Raw genomic sequence first — 18,452 nt, 5'->3', positions numbered from 1 at the left:
CCCCGTGATGTATTCGATATGCCAAACACAGTAACAACAAAGTCTCCAATGGAGACATTACTGGGCCCACTCGAGCAAATCGACGATCAACGGGAGGGCCTTTACCTTTACCTATTGTATATATTTCTCTTTCTAAATCTAATACTTTCACCTTGCTCAAATGGTTGTAGAAGTCTGACAATTATCAAATAAACAAGTGAGAAACATTCATTCTCAAGACTGAAGAGATAGTACAACAGATAAAGTGCTTACCTTACACCAGGTTAATACTTCGCACCACCTATGGTCCCCTAAATCCCTTCAGGTGTGACCCCTGCATAAGGAATCAGGAGTCAGTCCTGAGCATTGCCGGGTGTGGCAGAAAAAAAAGGGAAAAAAATCACAAAATTAGCAAATAGTAGGAAAGTTTGCTTAATAGTTAAAGAAATTGAAATTATTTAGGGAATGTTGACAGTAAACAAGAAAATTTTATGTTATGCATTAATATCTAGTCATTTTCATACTTAGCTTTGAAGTAGAATAAGATATTTTACTCTCTCAAATTCAAGGAAAAACTACCAATTTTACCTTAACTTTAACACACTTATAATCACAAGGTCAAAATTCCATTTTTCAACTTCTATCTACACACTCAACCTTCTAAACTTTAGCTACGTGTAGAGAAATTAGTACCTAATAAAAATCATCTACGTTATAACTTTTATTCTAAACTCACTATGTATGAAGCAATTCACAGCACATCTTTTATTCTTAGTTTGACATTTCAGAATAGATCATTGTAATAACTTCTGCCTTCTCTAGCATCAGTTACCACAGGTAATTTAACTTTCTGTAAGTATTCTTTGAAAGCAGAAACACACACAGTATTCTTTAAATTAACTAACAATGCTTTTTTAAAACAATTTTACTGACTGATACTTTGTGATTTGTGTACTATTAATAGGGCTGGAGTGATAGCACAGTGGGTAAGGCATTTGCCTTGCACGCGGCCAACCCGGGTTCGATTCCTCCGCCCTCTCAAAGAGCCCGACAAGCTACTGAGAGTATCTCGCCTGCACGGCAAAGCCTGGCAAGCTCCCCATGACCTATTTGATATGCCAAAAAAACAGTGACAACAAGTCTCACAATTTGTTGGAGATGTAACCATCCCAATTAAATATTTAATTAAATATTTAATTAAATATCAATTAAAATATTCTATTAAATATCACTTTCTGAGTATCTCATCAAATCTTCAAGATCTTATTACAATCTGTATTTACATTTTAGACCTTTTTATTCCATATTTCATACACCAGGGCTGGAGCCATAGCACAGCAGTAGGGCGTTTGCCTTGCACAAGGCCAACCCGGGTTTGATTTTTCTACCCCTCTCGGAGAGTCTGGCAAGCTACTGAGAGTACCTCACCTGCACAGCAGAGCCTGGCAAGCTCCCCATGGTGTATTCAATATGCCAAAAACAGTAACAAGTCTCACAATGGAAACGTTACTGGTGCCTGCTCCAACAAATCGATGAACAAAGGGAGGACAGTGCTACAGTGCTACAGTCATGCCCCAATTATTTGACTGAAAACTTTTACATCCCACATATTGATATCCTCTCTGTTTAATGGCTGGATCTAGAAACTCAATGTCAAATCTTTTTTTCTTGTTCATTCTACATTCAGTAGATCACCATATTTGATTGTTATGTATTTTCTATATATCCTTGGAATAAACATTCCTTCTCTATATATTACATTAGCCTAGGTATATGTCAAGCTATCATCTGTATTTTGCCTTGACCACTACATTAATCTTCTATATTCCATGCCATCAGGAGAGTTACCTTTCTAATACAAATGTATTTATATTCACCAGTCTGAAAAAAACTATACCCATAGAATGATTTTCTTGACATAGCCCATAAAAAGTCACATTATTTGTTTTCATTTTTATAAGGGTATACTCAGCAAAACTTGAACATACAGTGAGGTCTTGGTGAACACCTAAAGTCAGACACAGCAGTGCCCTGAAGTCACCAAGTTTAAATCTGATAGTGCTCAAGAATCATGTAGTGCTATGTATCTAACTTAGTTTCTTTGTATGACAAGCATTTGCTCTAGAGAGGTTTGGTTTCCTCACTTACCCAAAGAGTTTCAGAATTAAGATCTTTCTTATGCTTCCAATCTTCTTGGTACTTCACAGATTTTTTATTTTAACCATTGTATGTGTATTAATTGCATCTAACTCATGCATGTATCATTGATGTGGGCAATTACGGTGTTCCATTCACTATCCCCACCATATTGACCATTATCTGGTGATTTTAGCTGATTTTCTAAGATTAGGTTGAAGCATTGGATATTCTATGAAATTTCCCTATCACTCTACAAAAGCATTTGTTCAAAAAATAAGGATCAGAAATCAAAATCAAGTTATTAGAATGGGGGGAGGAGGAAGAAAGATAAAGAAGACTTCTATTTTCTATCTCAGAATCATAAGATTTTCAGCCTGAAATGGTTTTAACGGTCCATCCAGACTAAATTTTTCTGTGGTTTTCATATAAAAAGTAAAGAGCTCTTGCCTTAAGATGAAGTTTGGGAAATTTGTATCAGTTGTGTAATACTGTATAATTTCAGTGATCCTTCTACAAAACTCAAGAAGGCATTCATTTCACTACTTTAAAAATCTGGGATCACAGAATCTGAACTTCAGAATCTCAATATTTTTCACTTTCCACTTAAGCATAGTACTTGAACCTTTCTGCAAGTACAGCTTGTGCATATTTTTTAAAAATTTGATTAAAAATAAACAGAAATTTTCTTAGCCAGTTAAGAAAACTTTGCCTTCTATACTATTTCAAAATTTTATTTAGTTAAAAGCTCTTGTTTAAAAAATCAAAGTATGAAAACAAATCAAGTAAAAAGAATGATTATGGCACAGTCATGAAAATCATTGTGATACATTTCATCAGTGAAAGTTCTAGAGAGGGTTTTTTGTTTTGTTTTTTGGGGTTTTTTTTTCCAGTTTTTGGGCCATACTTGATGTTGCAGAGGGTTTATTCCTATGCTTTGTGCTCAGGGGTCACTCTCATTGATGTTTAGGCAATAATATGGGATGCTGGGGAATCAGACTCGGTTTGACTACATGCAAGGCAAGTGCCTTATCCACAGTACTATCACTCTGGTCCAGAGAGAGAAAACTGAGAAAGGTGTTCTGGTATGTTTCAGAGTTACAAGGAACGTTTACCCATTGAGCATTAAGATGATCACAGTCCTCCCGTTGTTCATCGATTTGCTTGAGCGGGCCCAGTAACGTCTCCATCGTGAGACCTGTTGTTACTGTGTTTGGCATATCGAATATGTCACCGGGAGCTTACCAGACTTTGGCGTGCCGGCGAGATACTCTCGGTTGTTTGCCGGGCTCTCAGAGAGGGGTGGAGGAATCGAACTCGGGTCGGCCATGTTGGCTGCCTGCAAGGCAAACGCCCTACCCACTCTGCTATCGCTTCAGCCCCGCTTAGACAAATATCTCCACTAGACATTTCAGAACCACCAAATCCATTTTTTAATTAGAATTATTTTAATACAAGTTTTAAATTTTTGAGACTGAACATATGAATCATTTAATTTTGTAACTGATCTGTTTAAAATTTTATCGCAATTTTTAAAAATTTCAGAGTCCTTAAGTTAAAATTGTGTGTTTACTTTGAGCACCTGCCTTTCAGCGAATATAGATTGGCATGGACCAACTCAACTCATCTGCATTTAAACTGTTATATGTATATTACACTTAAGAACCTGGGTTTGGAGTGACTTTCTTTCATGCTGAGGTCTACGTTTTTATAGACAGTTCTAATGAAAATGTTTTACAGATATTTACCTATACAAGACATTTTTGAAACGGATCAATCAGATTCTGAACACATGAAATTGTCTTTGCTGCCCAACCCTCCCCCCCATCTTTTTGGGTCCTTCCATGTAAAAATATGCACACATTTTCTGTAAGTCTCTAATGCTGTTACTGGCACAGAGTCTTGTAACTTGGAAAACAGTTTTCACTTACAAGTCCCCCAGGTCCTATAATATCTAAACCTCCTGTGCCACTTTATATGACCGCCCCACCCCACATAAGAGCATATACAGGAAAAGCAGACTTCCCTTCCCCCGCACATTTCCTCAGTTTATTTACAAAGCGTCTTGGAATGAGAATGAGCTGCTTGTGGTTCCTGTGGCTGATTCAGAGATACTTTCCTCTAGGCGGAAGATGCTGGTCAACCAAATGACCTCTCTGTAACTAACCCATACACCCCCCTGGTAAGGCAGTTCGAGTAGAAGCTACCTTTCTTACTAAGCCTAGTGGGATCTATTTTTGCCGTTAAAAAAAACTTAGAAATAACAAAACATTAAAGAAAGATATAATTAATAATACCGAAGGTGCATTAGAGTCTTTCCCTCCAACCACAAGAAAATCGAAGTGATAAATGTATTGGGATTTATATGTGCTTCTTTTCATGAAGTTTTACTCTCATCGGGATCAGAGGTTTCCTCTTTTGTTTCCTGCAAGGAAAATAATGCTAATGTATTCAACCAAGAATACATTAGGAAGGAAATCACAACCATCGTTAAGGGCATCAGTGTGGGAGATATGCCTTAACAATTTTCCATCAGCTCACAATAGATGTCAATGACAAATGAATCACTATAAAAAGTCTTAACATTATGTAACCTCAAATAAGCATCAGTGTTCCACATGTTTCCTTAAACCTTCTCAGCAGCTAGTCAGTTGCTTCACAAAAGACATTCATGATTCTTTAGAAAACTTAAAATTCTGAGAAGTATGTGTAGCAGTTTTCCTTACTATGAACTAGTCACCTCCTCATTAAATATATATTTAACTAAAGACATGCAAGATGAGAACCCCAAAACACTAACATTTATCTCTCTGAAAGACAAAATATTGAACATAAATTTTTATGCTCACATGTGTACTCTCATTCTATCACTCCACATGGAAATACTAGTGAGATAAGATAATGCTAAGATTTTACCATTATATCAGTTTGAACTGATAAACATTAAACTTGAATGAAAATAAATATTTTGGGGAAAGATAGTATGTGATTAACTGCATAGCTTCAGCATCAGTTTGCATAGAATCAAAGAGCAAAATTGTATTCTCTAACAGACCATATTTGGAAAAAGATATCCTAGAAGAGAAAAATCCTTACTCGTTAAGAAAGAAGAATCTTTATTCATTAAGTCTCATGATATGTTATCATATCATCTTGTTGAAGGTTATGAGACCTGTGTATTTTTTGCTACACAAATGAAACTTAAAATTAACATGTATTGATTTAAATCACATGAAAATTATCCATTCTTCATTCACCCTGGGTGCTAGTTCAATGAGAATATTTCACTACATATGCACTTGGATATTTTTTCCTGTTACATGATCTGCAGATAGTTTGAGGCAATATATTTTAATATTTGATGCTTAAATTTTAAATGCACTGAAGTGAAGAACAATACATGTGTACGTTAAAGAGAAATAGGAGGTCACAGAAAAAGATGGGCAAAAATATCAACTTGTTCAACCATTACTACAAAATCGAAGTGTAATGAAAGACAATGTATTTTCTACTCAGTAAATGACATTTAACTTCCATATTGATGATTTAACCTTTGTTGTTCTACATTTCTCCCTTCAGTGCATCCTAACGTCAGTCAAGGCTGCCAAGGAGGCTGTGCAACGTGTTCAGATTACAACGGATGTTTGTCATGTAAGCCCAGACTATTTTTTGTTCTGGAAAGAATTGGCATGAAGCAGATAGGAGTGTGTCTCTCTTCATGTCCAAGTGGATATTATGGAACTCGATATCCAGATATAAATAAGTGTACAAGTAAGTGCCTACATAAAATTATGTTTTTATCTCATCCTTGGGGGCTTTCCAGATTTGAAATGGTTTCTTACATATCTGTGATCATCAACATTTTGTGATAGGAAAATAACATTGACCTAATAATTAGGCTAACCTGTAGTTATCCCTAAGGACAGAAAATTGTTGAACACATATGAAAACTTTATCATTATCGTTGTTATTGTTATTAATGCAAAAACTGAGAACACATGCATTCATTGCCACTTCTGGAGCCTATAATTGCAAGCTTCAGTGTCATCTAAGTTTCCATCCCCATTCCTAAATCTGGGCATTTACTAACTTAAAAATCAATTAGCAATTTTAGCTTCAATTAGGATTTCAGTAGATTAGTTGAAACATTTATCAACTGTGTTTAAAGGCACTTTCTCATTGTCTCTCATCTGAACCCTGAAAGTTTAGTGCCCATGAAGTAAGTAGACCAAGTAACTTTTCAAGATAGGAGCTTAGGAAACATCATTCCTGGCCTGTCTCTACATTTGCCTCCTATGACTGCTCTTCATCTGCTTTTCACCAATTTCACTGGCCTCAGTTCAAGATCGTCCCATCTCAAGGCCTTTGCATTTATGGTCTACACTCCATCTTCTGACTGTTAGGAAATATTTTTGCCACACCTTTTGCTAGCTCGCTCTCTTCATTTAGATCCTACTTTCTTCCATCCTTTCAGAAAGATATTACATGACCATCTCATACAAAATAATAAATCTGCCCTCCTTACTACCCATATCCAAAGTTTTTACTTATCTTTTACTGTTAAAATGTTTTCCCAGGGCACTTATAACTGTGGATCCGAGCTCTTCTTTGATTTTGGACTAAGAGCATAATAAATTCAGAACCTAGTTTTTTCTCCTCTAAAAGATGGGTTCCTTCACTGGATTAATATATGGGTTACATGATTTAATTTTATAAAATATATGTAGACTGACCTACTACTATCACCATATAAAACTATTATTTTTTCTTATTTTTCCCCTTTAAAATATAAGCTTTGTGGAGCTGGGGTCTTATTTCTCCTTTGTGCACCACTATCACATATATACAACAGCATTTGGTACATAATGGAAAGTCAGACAATAGTTGATCCATGAATAGTACTCAAAAAAAAAAACACAAAGATAATACCTTGTACAAGATGCTAAAGTTCTGATGATGCATCATTTTCAGTATCATTTGATGCAAATAAATACTAGTATTATGAACATCCTTGACAGTAGATATATTGCCAAGTGTTTTTTTGTAGAGAACTCAGAACAATGATTTTGAGATCAATGATTGATGTACAGCAAATAAATTATTAAGGAGGAAATATTTAATTCATCCAGACAAAATAGTTTTGAATTCCAACTATTTGACAAAAAGTTGCATGTTCTTGTTTTGAAAGCCTGTAAAATTGAACCAATCACCATTAGATAAAAATAATGAAAGCATATTTATTTCTCTTTTTTTCCTTTTTCAGAATGCAAAGCTGACTGTGATACTTGTTTCAACAAAAATTTCTGCACAAAGTGTAAAAGTGGATTTTACTTACACCTTGGAAAGTGCCTTGACAATTGCCCAGAAGGGTTGGAAGCCAATAACCATACCATGGAGTGCATCAGTATTGGTAAGGAAGAGCTCTAGAATGTTAAAGGGTTGAGAAATCCTTAAATGATAAAGCTTAACTCAATGGAAATGCTTTCAAAGACCTCCATCACAAGAATCCAAGGGACTGTCCTTTTTGCTCAGCTAACCTTTTTTCCTAATGGTAGTCTATGCTTTTGCCAATCATGTACCTTGATATAATTCAGTGCCTTTTTTTAGTGTTGGATTATCATAGGGACTGCCAACAAGTGTTTTCACTTTTCTTATCATTGCCGATTTATTTATATCATTTAATGTTTTTCATATAGTATTATATTAGAAATACGTATATTTATTTAAACTAGAGTTATAACTTTGATCTTGAACTAAATTTATACCTCAGGGTGATGGTTTCACAAAACTCTTAAAATCTAATGTTATACAGTGACTAAAGTTATTTTCCAAGGTGTGAAAACATAGTCTCTTGCTAGAGTTCATCAACATTGCCTCCATGGAACAAAAACCTGCCAAACTGGAACTGATACAGTTAAAAATCTCACATTTTTCTCTTATGCTGCTTTGCTAAAATGCCCTGCCTGCCCAGGTATTCAGAAACAAGGAAAGGATTTTGGACTTACTCAATTTGACAGAAGGACATAGTCCGGGGTCTGATTAATTGCAGGCTGAGTTTCCTGGAGGGGAGGTCCCTCAGACAAGTTGTTTGTCTAAATAACAGATCACTGTCAGGCTACATTTTCCCTCTTTTCAATGTTGTACAGCTACTACAGCTACAAGTTTGATGAACACTTGGTTAACAGATGCTAAACCAAAAGAGAAAACAGCATACTAAATCTCAAAATCCCCTGGGCAAGAGCTAGGAGAACCTTTGATGCTGCACTCATGTTGGCATATGCACACAAATGTCCTTCTGATTCAGTACAAGATAGTCTCCAGGACTCCCCTGGGGTTCTAGCAGACAGATCCATTAGAAACTACAGTGATGAAGGAACAACTGTAAGTGGAGATTTAACCATTTCGGGTCCACCAGAGAACATTTGTTTCTTAATTACGTTTGTCGGAAAAAGATAGATGATATTTTAAAGATAGTTGTAGAAACATCTGGAAAATAACAGACTCCAAAAAGTTCACAGCTATCTTTGTTCACTCCTTTTTTGTTGTTGTTAGGAAAAACACAGCTGAAGAATAGGGTAAAAGTACAGGAGAAAGCACTTTGATCTCATCACTTTGCAGACACCAAAGGCAAATGATTTAAGTTCTTAAGTTGTGGGATAAATAGGAAACAATGCTGTGGAATATACAAGGACAGATATTCTTGAGGAGCTTCAGGAAGTTTATGGTATTTCTGTATCCAAGAAATAAAGGTATTTTTTCTTAATTTTTGAAAGTACTACATTCCATCCTTAAAAGACCATATCAAATGTATTTTAATAACACTTAGTTATTTTTTTTAAATCAGAGAGCATATTCATCAGCTGCTGCTATTTGGTTAGTTACTTGGACGTGTTGATAACTTATACTTCTAAGAGAGAGACTATTTCTTAACACAATCAAAGTAAGACTTTTTAATAATTTGGAATAGGGGCTAGCAAATACAGGTTATGAAGTGAATCAGATGCTTTTGAATTGAACCCGTAGGTACTAATAACTTCAAAGACAGTAATAACACGAATTAGCAAGTTTTGTTCAGATCAGGCTCTTGTTGTTTGCTCCAAAAGGAATGTCTGCTATCATGTGGTGTCCAGCCCACAAACATTGTGGGAGGCAAGCCTGCAGGCTTGGCACAGAGTTTTATTTTTTTAAAAAATGATGACCTGTTTGATTATCACGAAGAAACAGTAAAGCCTATTCCTTTAACAGATATGAAAATGAGAGCTAAAATGATGATCCCAAGGATGCACTGTGAGTTACAGTGAATGCTATAATTAGTATCTTGACTCTGTTCTCTTTTGCTCACCCAAGAGCTTGAAGATTGTATTACTCTCTTTGTTGAAATCCACACTGTGTGAGTTATTAGTTACCCAGATTTTACAAAGAAGAGAAGTCATAGAGTGAAAACCTATTCTGATATTGAATAGTGTTAAAAAAATTATTAGAATATATCCACCATGCTCCATGACTGGCAGGTCAACTATTTTATCAAATTAATAATAGCCACAGAATTCAATTTTGTAGGATATATTTCTCACATCTTGTGTTCCAGATAACTTTTTCTTTTCTGAATCCTCTTCTTTAATCCTCATTGCTCCTTGCATATGTATGACCTTGCTGAAGTAGTCACAGAGGGATGATATCTAACTACAAACATTTAAGAATCAAGGAACATGCCCTGGCTTTAATCTCTATGGGATCGTGCAGTTAGTCAGCAAGAATTCAAGATCACATAAGTACTTTAAGGATCTTTGTTGTGATATATCTAGTTTAATTTTTTTCCCAAAGCAAAAATTCTTTTCATAGTATTCAGACTGACAGGATGAGCATTTCTAAGGGACTGGGATCTCATTACTTTTTTAAACCTTATTTCCTTAGTAAATACTTAAAGTTTTCCAACAGAGAAAAGGCTCAAGTGAATGAAGCATGTGATTTGTACTTACAAGATCTAAGTTTGGTATCCAGCATTGCACAGTTCCCCAAGCACCATCCAAGAACAAGTCCTGAGCACCAAGCTGGGAATAGCCCTGAGCACCACCATATGTGTCTCTTTGAGCTATTTTCTAACGTTTCATTATTCAATAAATTTTTTAACATCATCATCATAGGTTTATTCTAAATTATTTTGTTTTAAAAATTCTCCTCTTGTCAAACTTTTTTACTGTATAATCTTTTATAGCTTATGAACTACCTTGATCTCATTTATTTTGATTTTTTTGCCTACCTTTTTTCTCAATAAAATTGACAAAGATTGCAACTAGAGTTTTATACTTAGAACTACTCATCACTCCACTAAAGACTAACAGATACCTATGCTGCAAATTTTTCGTCTATTTATTCTGAAAACTAGGCATCCATTTGCCTAAATGACCTTTATTATTATAAAAAGAAACCCTGAAGTTCTGGTAACATCCACATTATGTAAATATTTCTAATGGTGTCCTTGTAGTTTTAGCATTAAATACAAGCCAAAGTGACAGCTCATGTTTTTAAATTTTCCTACTTGATTTCCTGAATGTGCTTTTATTTGAATGTTCTAAAAATACACTGCTGTTTAATAATTAATATCAAGTTGAGAAATGAATCTTTAGTTGGCGACAGTCATTAAACGACTGGCTGTTCTGTCTTTACCAAAATAATAACGGCACAAATCAGGGTGAAGATTATTTAGAAAATGATTCAATAAAGGTCATTTAAGTTCAAAAAAGTTAAATCCACTTATCTAATAATTTCATTTAACTATATTGCATTCAGATATTTAAAGGTGAATAAAAATAATATGGAAAAATATGTGTTTAGTGGACTTATATTTCTAAAATATTTGTTTTCTTTCATTAGACTGGAAGGTAGTCATTGCTTTTAAATTAAGAATTCTTTAAATAAGAAATGAGTATGGAAGTTATTGGGACCTTCTACCCAACTAGAATCATATTATCTGAAAGAGTTACTGTGGCAGCTGTAACTGTCACTGAAAGTTTAAGAAGTATTCTTGGATATAGGTATATGTGATAACAGCTTTCACATATTTATTTTCATTAGAAGGGCAAAAAATATGTTGAGACCTCAAAAACTAATTTAAAGAGAAATTAGAAATGAATACATATCAGAAAAATTGAAAAAATCTCCTTTAAAAAGTTTTTTAAATGTGCATCAGTTCTTAAAAAATCAAGCAGTTCACTTTAGAAATAACTAGCTTGGAGTAAGACCTGAAGTTGATTTTGAATTTGCTTAGAACTAATCCTATATACCTGAAACAGACCCATTAATAAACAACAATATATAGGTCTCCCAAAGCACATATAGTAAAGGCAATTAAGAATAGACCCAAGATCTCAATTTAATATTTGATTAATCCTTCTCTAGCACAAACGTTCTCAAAGTATTTCCCAGTACCTGCAAATCAACATAACAGATATAGCTATAAATGCAAAAATCTTAGGCCTCTAAAACTCTAAAACAATGAAATCAGAAATTTTTGGAGTGAGGTTGAGCATTCTGTTTTAGCAACCCTTCCAGATTTGCTATGAGTCAGTTCTCTAGCACATATTAACAACTATCTTGTCAAGTTATATATAATTAGTACCAATCTTTCATTTAAAAGTGCTTTAGAAATCGTGAAATATTGGTCAATGGTAAACAATTCTATGTCTGCCTGGCTAATTAAATTTAGAGCAAAAACTAAACCTAATGAAAGAATTAGTGTACCTGATAAGGAATTAAAAAAAAAAAAAACCTGAACACACTATGTTCCTGTTTTTTTCCTGTTTGTTTTACTTTTAAGTCAACTTACCCATTCTTGTTTTGCAGAAGTTCTGCTCAGAACTTGGGCAAGTACTGATGGAAGCAAAACCTTGTTGTTTATTTAACAGTCGTGACAGCATTGGGGAACCAGCTAAGGCTGTTTCTGATGTTCTGTTTCAGTGCACTGTGAGATCAGTGAATGGAGTCCTTGGAGTCCATGCATGAAGAAAGGAAAAACATGTGGCTTCAAAAGAGGGACTGAAACACGGGTCCGAGAAATAATACAGCATCCCTCAGCCAAGGGTAACCTGTGTCCTCCCACCAGTGAGACAAGAAAGTGTACAGTGCAAAGAAAGAAGTGTCAGAAAGGAGAAAGAGGTACAATCATACTAACACAATGTGTTCAATTGAATCTTTGTCCTTTGATGGAGATCTCATTTTTCTTTCTTAAGAAATCTTTAGCAATATTACTGTGTCTAAATCCCTAAGAAGTATACCAAAGAATATGTTGGCTGCAAATGACAGAACACAGATGTGGTTCTTTTTAAATGGAGCCTTATATCAGAATTTTAAACTATGAAAGAAGTGTGCTAATTGAATCCTGATGAAGGAGGCTGTGTTATAAGCATTTAAGCCTTGTTTTTTCTTTGGGGCCATATTTCTCCTATCATCCACCTTCCTAGTATATGGAAAACTCTTGGGAAATCTTATAAACACAGGATCTACTGCATTTGGCCATCAACTTACTGATTTTTGCATCTCATATAAAAAAAGTACTGTGACTAGACTGCAAGTTTTCATAGCTAAAAATATTTCAAAGACTACACAAAAGTTTTTAAATGTATAACCTGATATATGTTGTAATTATTTGTTTGCTAAGGTAAAATTAGTACACAAGAGTATAACCATGATTTTTTGACACATATTTTTAGTATTGGTCTTATACTTAAATTAAATGTCTGAAGTCATATTTTATTACAAGTATTTATGACATTTTTCCAATTTTTTTATGTATATTACCTTTGTACACCACATTACTGATTTTTTTGGTAAATATTAAGTAGCTAAGTCAGAGTTTATTTGGAAGTCCTGTAAATGCTAAAGTTACCACTGAATGTGATCCTTAGGGTAATTAAAATTCTACTTAGGAGATCTGAAATTGTAGACTTTTCAAATACAACGTTTATGTTGTCATCACTAATGTCTTCAGCACCCCTTACTATAAATTTGTTTTGCAGCCTTATGTAACTATTTATATTCTCTGGTAAGCCAGTGAGAGAACCTTTCAGATTAATTGCACCCTGAAGAAAGTTTGGCTACCTCTATAGTTGGACTTCCTCCATATATTTCATTTATTCATTAACTCATTGATTCATTTATTCATTCCACATAGTTTTATTGATTCCTTACTTTATGGTCACACATAGTGATGAGCTCTGAGACTTCTCTATTAAATAGATATTATCTATTTTGTCAAGTGCAATGGGGTCATTGAAATGTTTAAATAGATAATCATAATATCTCTTAGTAAGGGACATTGGAGGTGTGTGAACGAAATTTAATGAGAACACAAAAGAGGGTGCTGCACACACTTAACCATTCAAGAAATTTGGATCCCCTGCACTTTGCAAAATAATTATCACTAAACCAAAAACATTAGCTATCATCAGAATGTGCAATGCTTATGGTCTCCATTAATAAATAGGTGGTTGAATGTGATAGAATTCTTGAAGACAAGGCTCACCTTAGAGGGGAACTTCAAATCTTTGGTAAATTTAAAGGAGGTTTTTAGTTAAAATTAGACTTAAAGACTGAAAGTTGGCTAGTTAAAAATGTTCTGCATTTTTTAATCAATTAATTTAAAACATCATATATTTTTAAAAGTTGGATTTGAAAATCAAATATTTCATCATTCTGCTTGTTGGTAAGCTCCCATAACTGTACATTTACTTATTTATTTTTTAATGAGTTACATGTGGTCTTCATTCATACTAATTTTGGGGATTAGTAAATTAGCATTCTATTTTCCTCTTAAAATCAAAGTGAAGAAAATTTTATTCAATAAAAAATTAATTTAATTTTATTTTATTTTTTATTTTATTTATTTTATTTTTTTCTTTTATTTCATGATATAGTCTTTTAATGTATTTTGATGAGATTTAAATATTAACATTGAAAATATCTGACATTAAAGTTAGTTGCAGGTAGATAAATAATGCCATACTAAATTTAAAATACTTACCTATGATATAAGTTTAGCTTGAAAATTTCTCTCGTCCTTTTATTTATTAACAGAGTTAAATATAGTGACATGACACTCTATAAAGAGAAATATGAATAATTAGGAAAATTTAGTTGACTTATTTTTCACATTAGATAAACACATTACTTGCTAAGTAAGACATGTGGATAATACTTACTATTAAATTCCAGATTTTGTCCCACTTCTATCTAATCTTCTTTCTTGATTTCTACATGTGACAATTTTTTTTCAGTGACCTGGAAAGTTTTGAAAATCATCTCTTGCTTCATTCTCTAATATCTAAACATATAATTTTTCTTTATTTCTATTTATAGCAGCTTACCAAATATCTTATTTAAATATAAAGAAACCAAGTAGAAGGCCAGAGAGATAGCTCAATAGATTAAGAGTATGCTTTGCATGCAGGTGGCCAGGGTTTGATAACCCCTGAGTACCATCAAGGATCACTCCTGAGCACACAGCCAGGTGTAACCCCTAAGAACTTTTAGGTGTCCTCCCAACCCAAGAAAGAAAAGAAAAGAAACACACTAAATAAAAAGTCATTGCGACCTCTGTGTATATCATTATGTCAATTATTATATCAAAATACTAACATTTATTCTTGTTACTCAATTTTGACATATATTTATAAAGATAAATATAATAAAGTTATATAAAGACATGATTAATCCTACTTTTCTATACTCTAGAGTTATTTGCAATTGTTGATAGATTACAAAGAATCTCTTTTAGGCAAACAGTATTTGAGGGCTGGGAGATGTCTCAAAGAAATAGTGTGCGTGATTTGTATGTAGAAATCCTTGTTACCATGCCCAGCCCTGAATGGCCCCTATTCCCTGGGCACTATAAGAAATTACCTTAAGAAAATTCCTGAAACTACTTCTAGAGTCCCACTGAGAATGGAACCCAAACCAAAACCAAGCAGAAAAACAGTACTTAAAATGAAAAAAGCAAGTGAAAATGTAGAAAATGATCTTCTAATGATTCTCAACTTATATTCACTGGCTATTTTGATTGACACTGGGTGCAACAATCCTAGTTAAGGAAAAGTGAAACTTGACAAAGAAATGTACGTGTGTGTGAGTTGCATGAGCTTGCACAGAGTCTGCACATCAGACAAAAGGGTGAATTTTGTTATTTATTGGGGAGAAGGAGAGGGGACTAAGGAAGTAAGATCACCAAACATGTTTCTCATACATTGGTACATTCCTCTAAGGAATTTCTAATAGCTATATGATTTTAAGGCAAGTGTCTAAGGATGAGATCTTTGACTAATTGCATAAAGAGGATACTAAATAATTGCATAATACATGATTTTTTATCCCAAATCATGATCTTGGGATTAAAAATAAAAAGGGAAAAAAGATTCATAATGGATCAGGATGTACTATATTTAAACTTATAGGAAACTCAGTTTTTAATAGTCAAGCAAATATAGGGGTCTGTTTTTTACTAGATTTGTTTCTTTTAATTGCCTCATATTTTTCATAGCTTGCTGGTGATAAATAGTTGAGTTTTCTAAAAGAAGGCTATATATTAAACATTCACTCAAATTCAAAACACATATGTAGCCCAGACACAGTTAACATTCATCAATATCCAAATTAATTCATCAGCTCAATATTATAAAATTCCAATAGAATTAGGGTATTTTTTTCTCTACCATCAACTCATGTACAGTAGAATATAGGTACTTATCCTGTTGAAACTCAGGAAGTTGTGAATTCTCTGCTCTTTCCTAAAACCCACTCAGTACTTTGACACAGATTGTAGAAAATTCAAGAAAGTACAGAACTGAGATAAAAGAGAAATTAAACTAAAGAAAAATATGGTGGATATTTCTCAAAAAATATCATAAAAATATGTATCATGTGATCAAGCATTCCACTCCTAGACATCCCCAAAACAAAAAGTTCGTAATTCAAAAAGCTACATACATACCTATGTTTATTGCAGCCTTATTTATATTAACCAAGATCTATAAGGCAATTCAAGTGAGTGGATGAAAAGGTTGCAGTGTGTAGACAACTATAAGAAGAGATGAAATCTTTCTTTTTGCTATATTATGGCTAGAACTGAAGAATATCATGTTAAGCAATGTCGGAAGAACAAATATTTGACGATCTCCATTCATATGTGGCATATAAAGAAACAAAATGAGGGAATAGCCAATATCTTCTGAAACAACTCTTAAGAATCAGATAACAACAGTCGTTATTTTAAGGGAGCAAGGTGGAGTCATAGGGATAATCAGATTGACTCTGGAGGATGGTTACTGGCAATTTGTTTGTGGGCATGGTGTATATTGTACCCCTAAGAAATACAAATATTTATAGTCATAAATCATTTTACCTCAATAAATCTATCATTCTTTAGAATTTCAACCAAAAAGAAAAAGAAATAAAGGCATTAGAGACTGTTACTCTCAACCAGGCATGATTTTGCTCCCAAGAGGACACTTCAGATTATCAGGATTTGGAGAAAGAAGAAAGAAGATACTAGTGGCATCTAGTGGTAAATATCCCACAGTGCACAGGACTGACAACAACCAAAAGTATCTACTAATAGTGCTAAGGATAAGATCTTGGGATACATTCAACAATCTCTCTTTTTTTATCTTCTTGGGGTCTAGTCAGTCCCTACTAATATGAGTTATTTATTTAAACTCTGGAGAGGAAGACAAGTCACCACCAATGAAAACCTGATCAAAAGTCTGGAGAATAAGAACAACATGGTATAACAGAGGAGAGATATTTGCTCCCCAATAGAAAGATAATGATCAATTTTGTTAAAATTAATTTTCTTTTAATTTAAAATATTCCCATACCTGATCAAAAATAGCAGTGTCTAAAATGTTTAGTACCCCATTGCAACAAATAGCACGTTTCACTTTTAGAAGAATATTGCTTTATATAATATATGTATATTATATTAATGTAATAGGGCTGGAGCAATAGCACAGCGGGTAGGACGTTTGCCTTGCACGCGGCCAACCGGGTCGACCCAGGTTGGATTTCTCTGCCCCTCTCGGAGAGCCCGGCAAACTACCGAAAGCATTGTGCCCTCACGGCAAAGCCTGGCAAGCTACCCGTGATGTATTGGATATGCCAAATACAGTAACAAGTCTCACAATGGAGATGTTACTGGGCCTGCTCGAGCAAATTGATGAACAATTAATGTACAGTGCTATGGTGCTACATTAATATAATATAGGTATGTCCTCTTAAAAGCTAGGCCCAATTTTGCATTTATTGTGGTCAGTAGAGATGCTTGTCAGTGTTGAATTACTACTTTTTTTCTTTAGCCAGACTAATTACATGGCTACAGCCACTAATGACTTGACTATAGCCCTCCCGTCTATTAGGCTAAACAATATGCAATTATCTTTTGGGGTAGGTCATTGATAACTAAATATTTGCTTCATACAGTTCAAGCTCACAGAAATTTTCAACCTAATATAAATAATTTAGTTTTTCTCTTTGTATTTTATAAATCCTCCAAGTAAACTTAGAGTTTGATTGTTGCTGTTAGAAAAATTAGAGTTTGTATATACCAATCTACTTCAAATATTGGGTTTTTAAGAACAAGTCAGAAAACAACAAGACAACAACACAAAACAACAATATGTTAGTTGTTTTGAAGAGGGTAGCACTTCTAAAAATCTCATTAAAATGTGGTTCATCTGCAAATCATTTTCAGTCATGCTCTCTCGTCTCCTATCTCCAGGTTTGTATGAGTACGTTTCTTTTTTCTCTTTTGCATTATTACTTAACTTGTAGGGTTTTTTTTTTTTTATTTTTTCCAGGCATGGGCTAGAGATAAAGTCCCAAGCAAAACTTAGGGAACTGGAGGCCTCAGTCTGGTTGTCCTCTGGGATGTTAGTGCTGTACCTGTGGTGCTCAGAGGACCTTACTGTATCAGGGATTGAACTTGGGAACTTGCATGCACTCTAGCCCTTTATCCACATACATTTTTTCATTTTTCACCCACCAATTCTAATATTATCTGTGAAGAATTAAATCAATTTTCTAATTCAATAGGTATATAACAAACTTTATTATCGATAGAAGTAAAAGAATGACTGTGACTGGCCCCAACTTCTCTCATTGTTTCCTCTGGCTTCAAAATTTCAATGATGAGATCTTTGTGAAGAATCTCTGTTGCCCAGGTGTTTTGGTTGAAGAGAACTCCATGAGACTTTATATGCATAATTTAATAATTATGTAATATTGAGCAGAAGGAACATAATCTACTTATATAGTTTATTTCTAATAAAATAGTTTATTTCTAATAAATT

At 34.0% G+C, this 18,452-nt stretch overlaps 1 protein-coding gene across 3 annotated transcripts in view; it reads left to right on the top strand.

The window, feature by feature from the left end:
• Positions 1-18,452, top strand: part of RSPO3 (R-spondin 3) — an 87,022-nt gene that overhangs the window by 27,309 nt on the left and 41,261 nt on the right. For all 3 annotated transcript variants that reach the window (XM_056126093.1, XM_056126094.1, XM_056126092.1), the window contains exons 2-4: positions 5,695-5,886; positions 7,379-7,525; positions 12,073-12,270. In XM_056126093.1, coding sequence (XP_055982068.1) covers positions 5,695-5,886; positions 7,379-7,525; positions 12,073-12,270 — 537 coding nt within the window. The remainder of the gene's footprint in view (positions 1-5,694; positions 5,887-7,378; positions 7,526-12,072; positions 12,271-18,452) is intronic.

The sequence above is a fragment of the Sorex fumeus genome, unplaced genomic scaffold (genome assembly GCF_029834395.1).
Source record: "Sorex fumeus unplaced genomic scaffold, SorFum_2.1 ptg000061l, whole genome shotgun sequence".
NCBI classification, from domain to species: domain Eukaryota; kingdom Metazoa; phylum Chordata; class Mammalia; order Eulipotyphla; family Soricidae; genus Sorex; species Sorex fumeus.
This window is presented reverse-complemented; position numbering and strand designations above follow the sequence as displayed.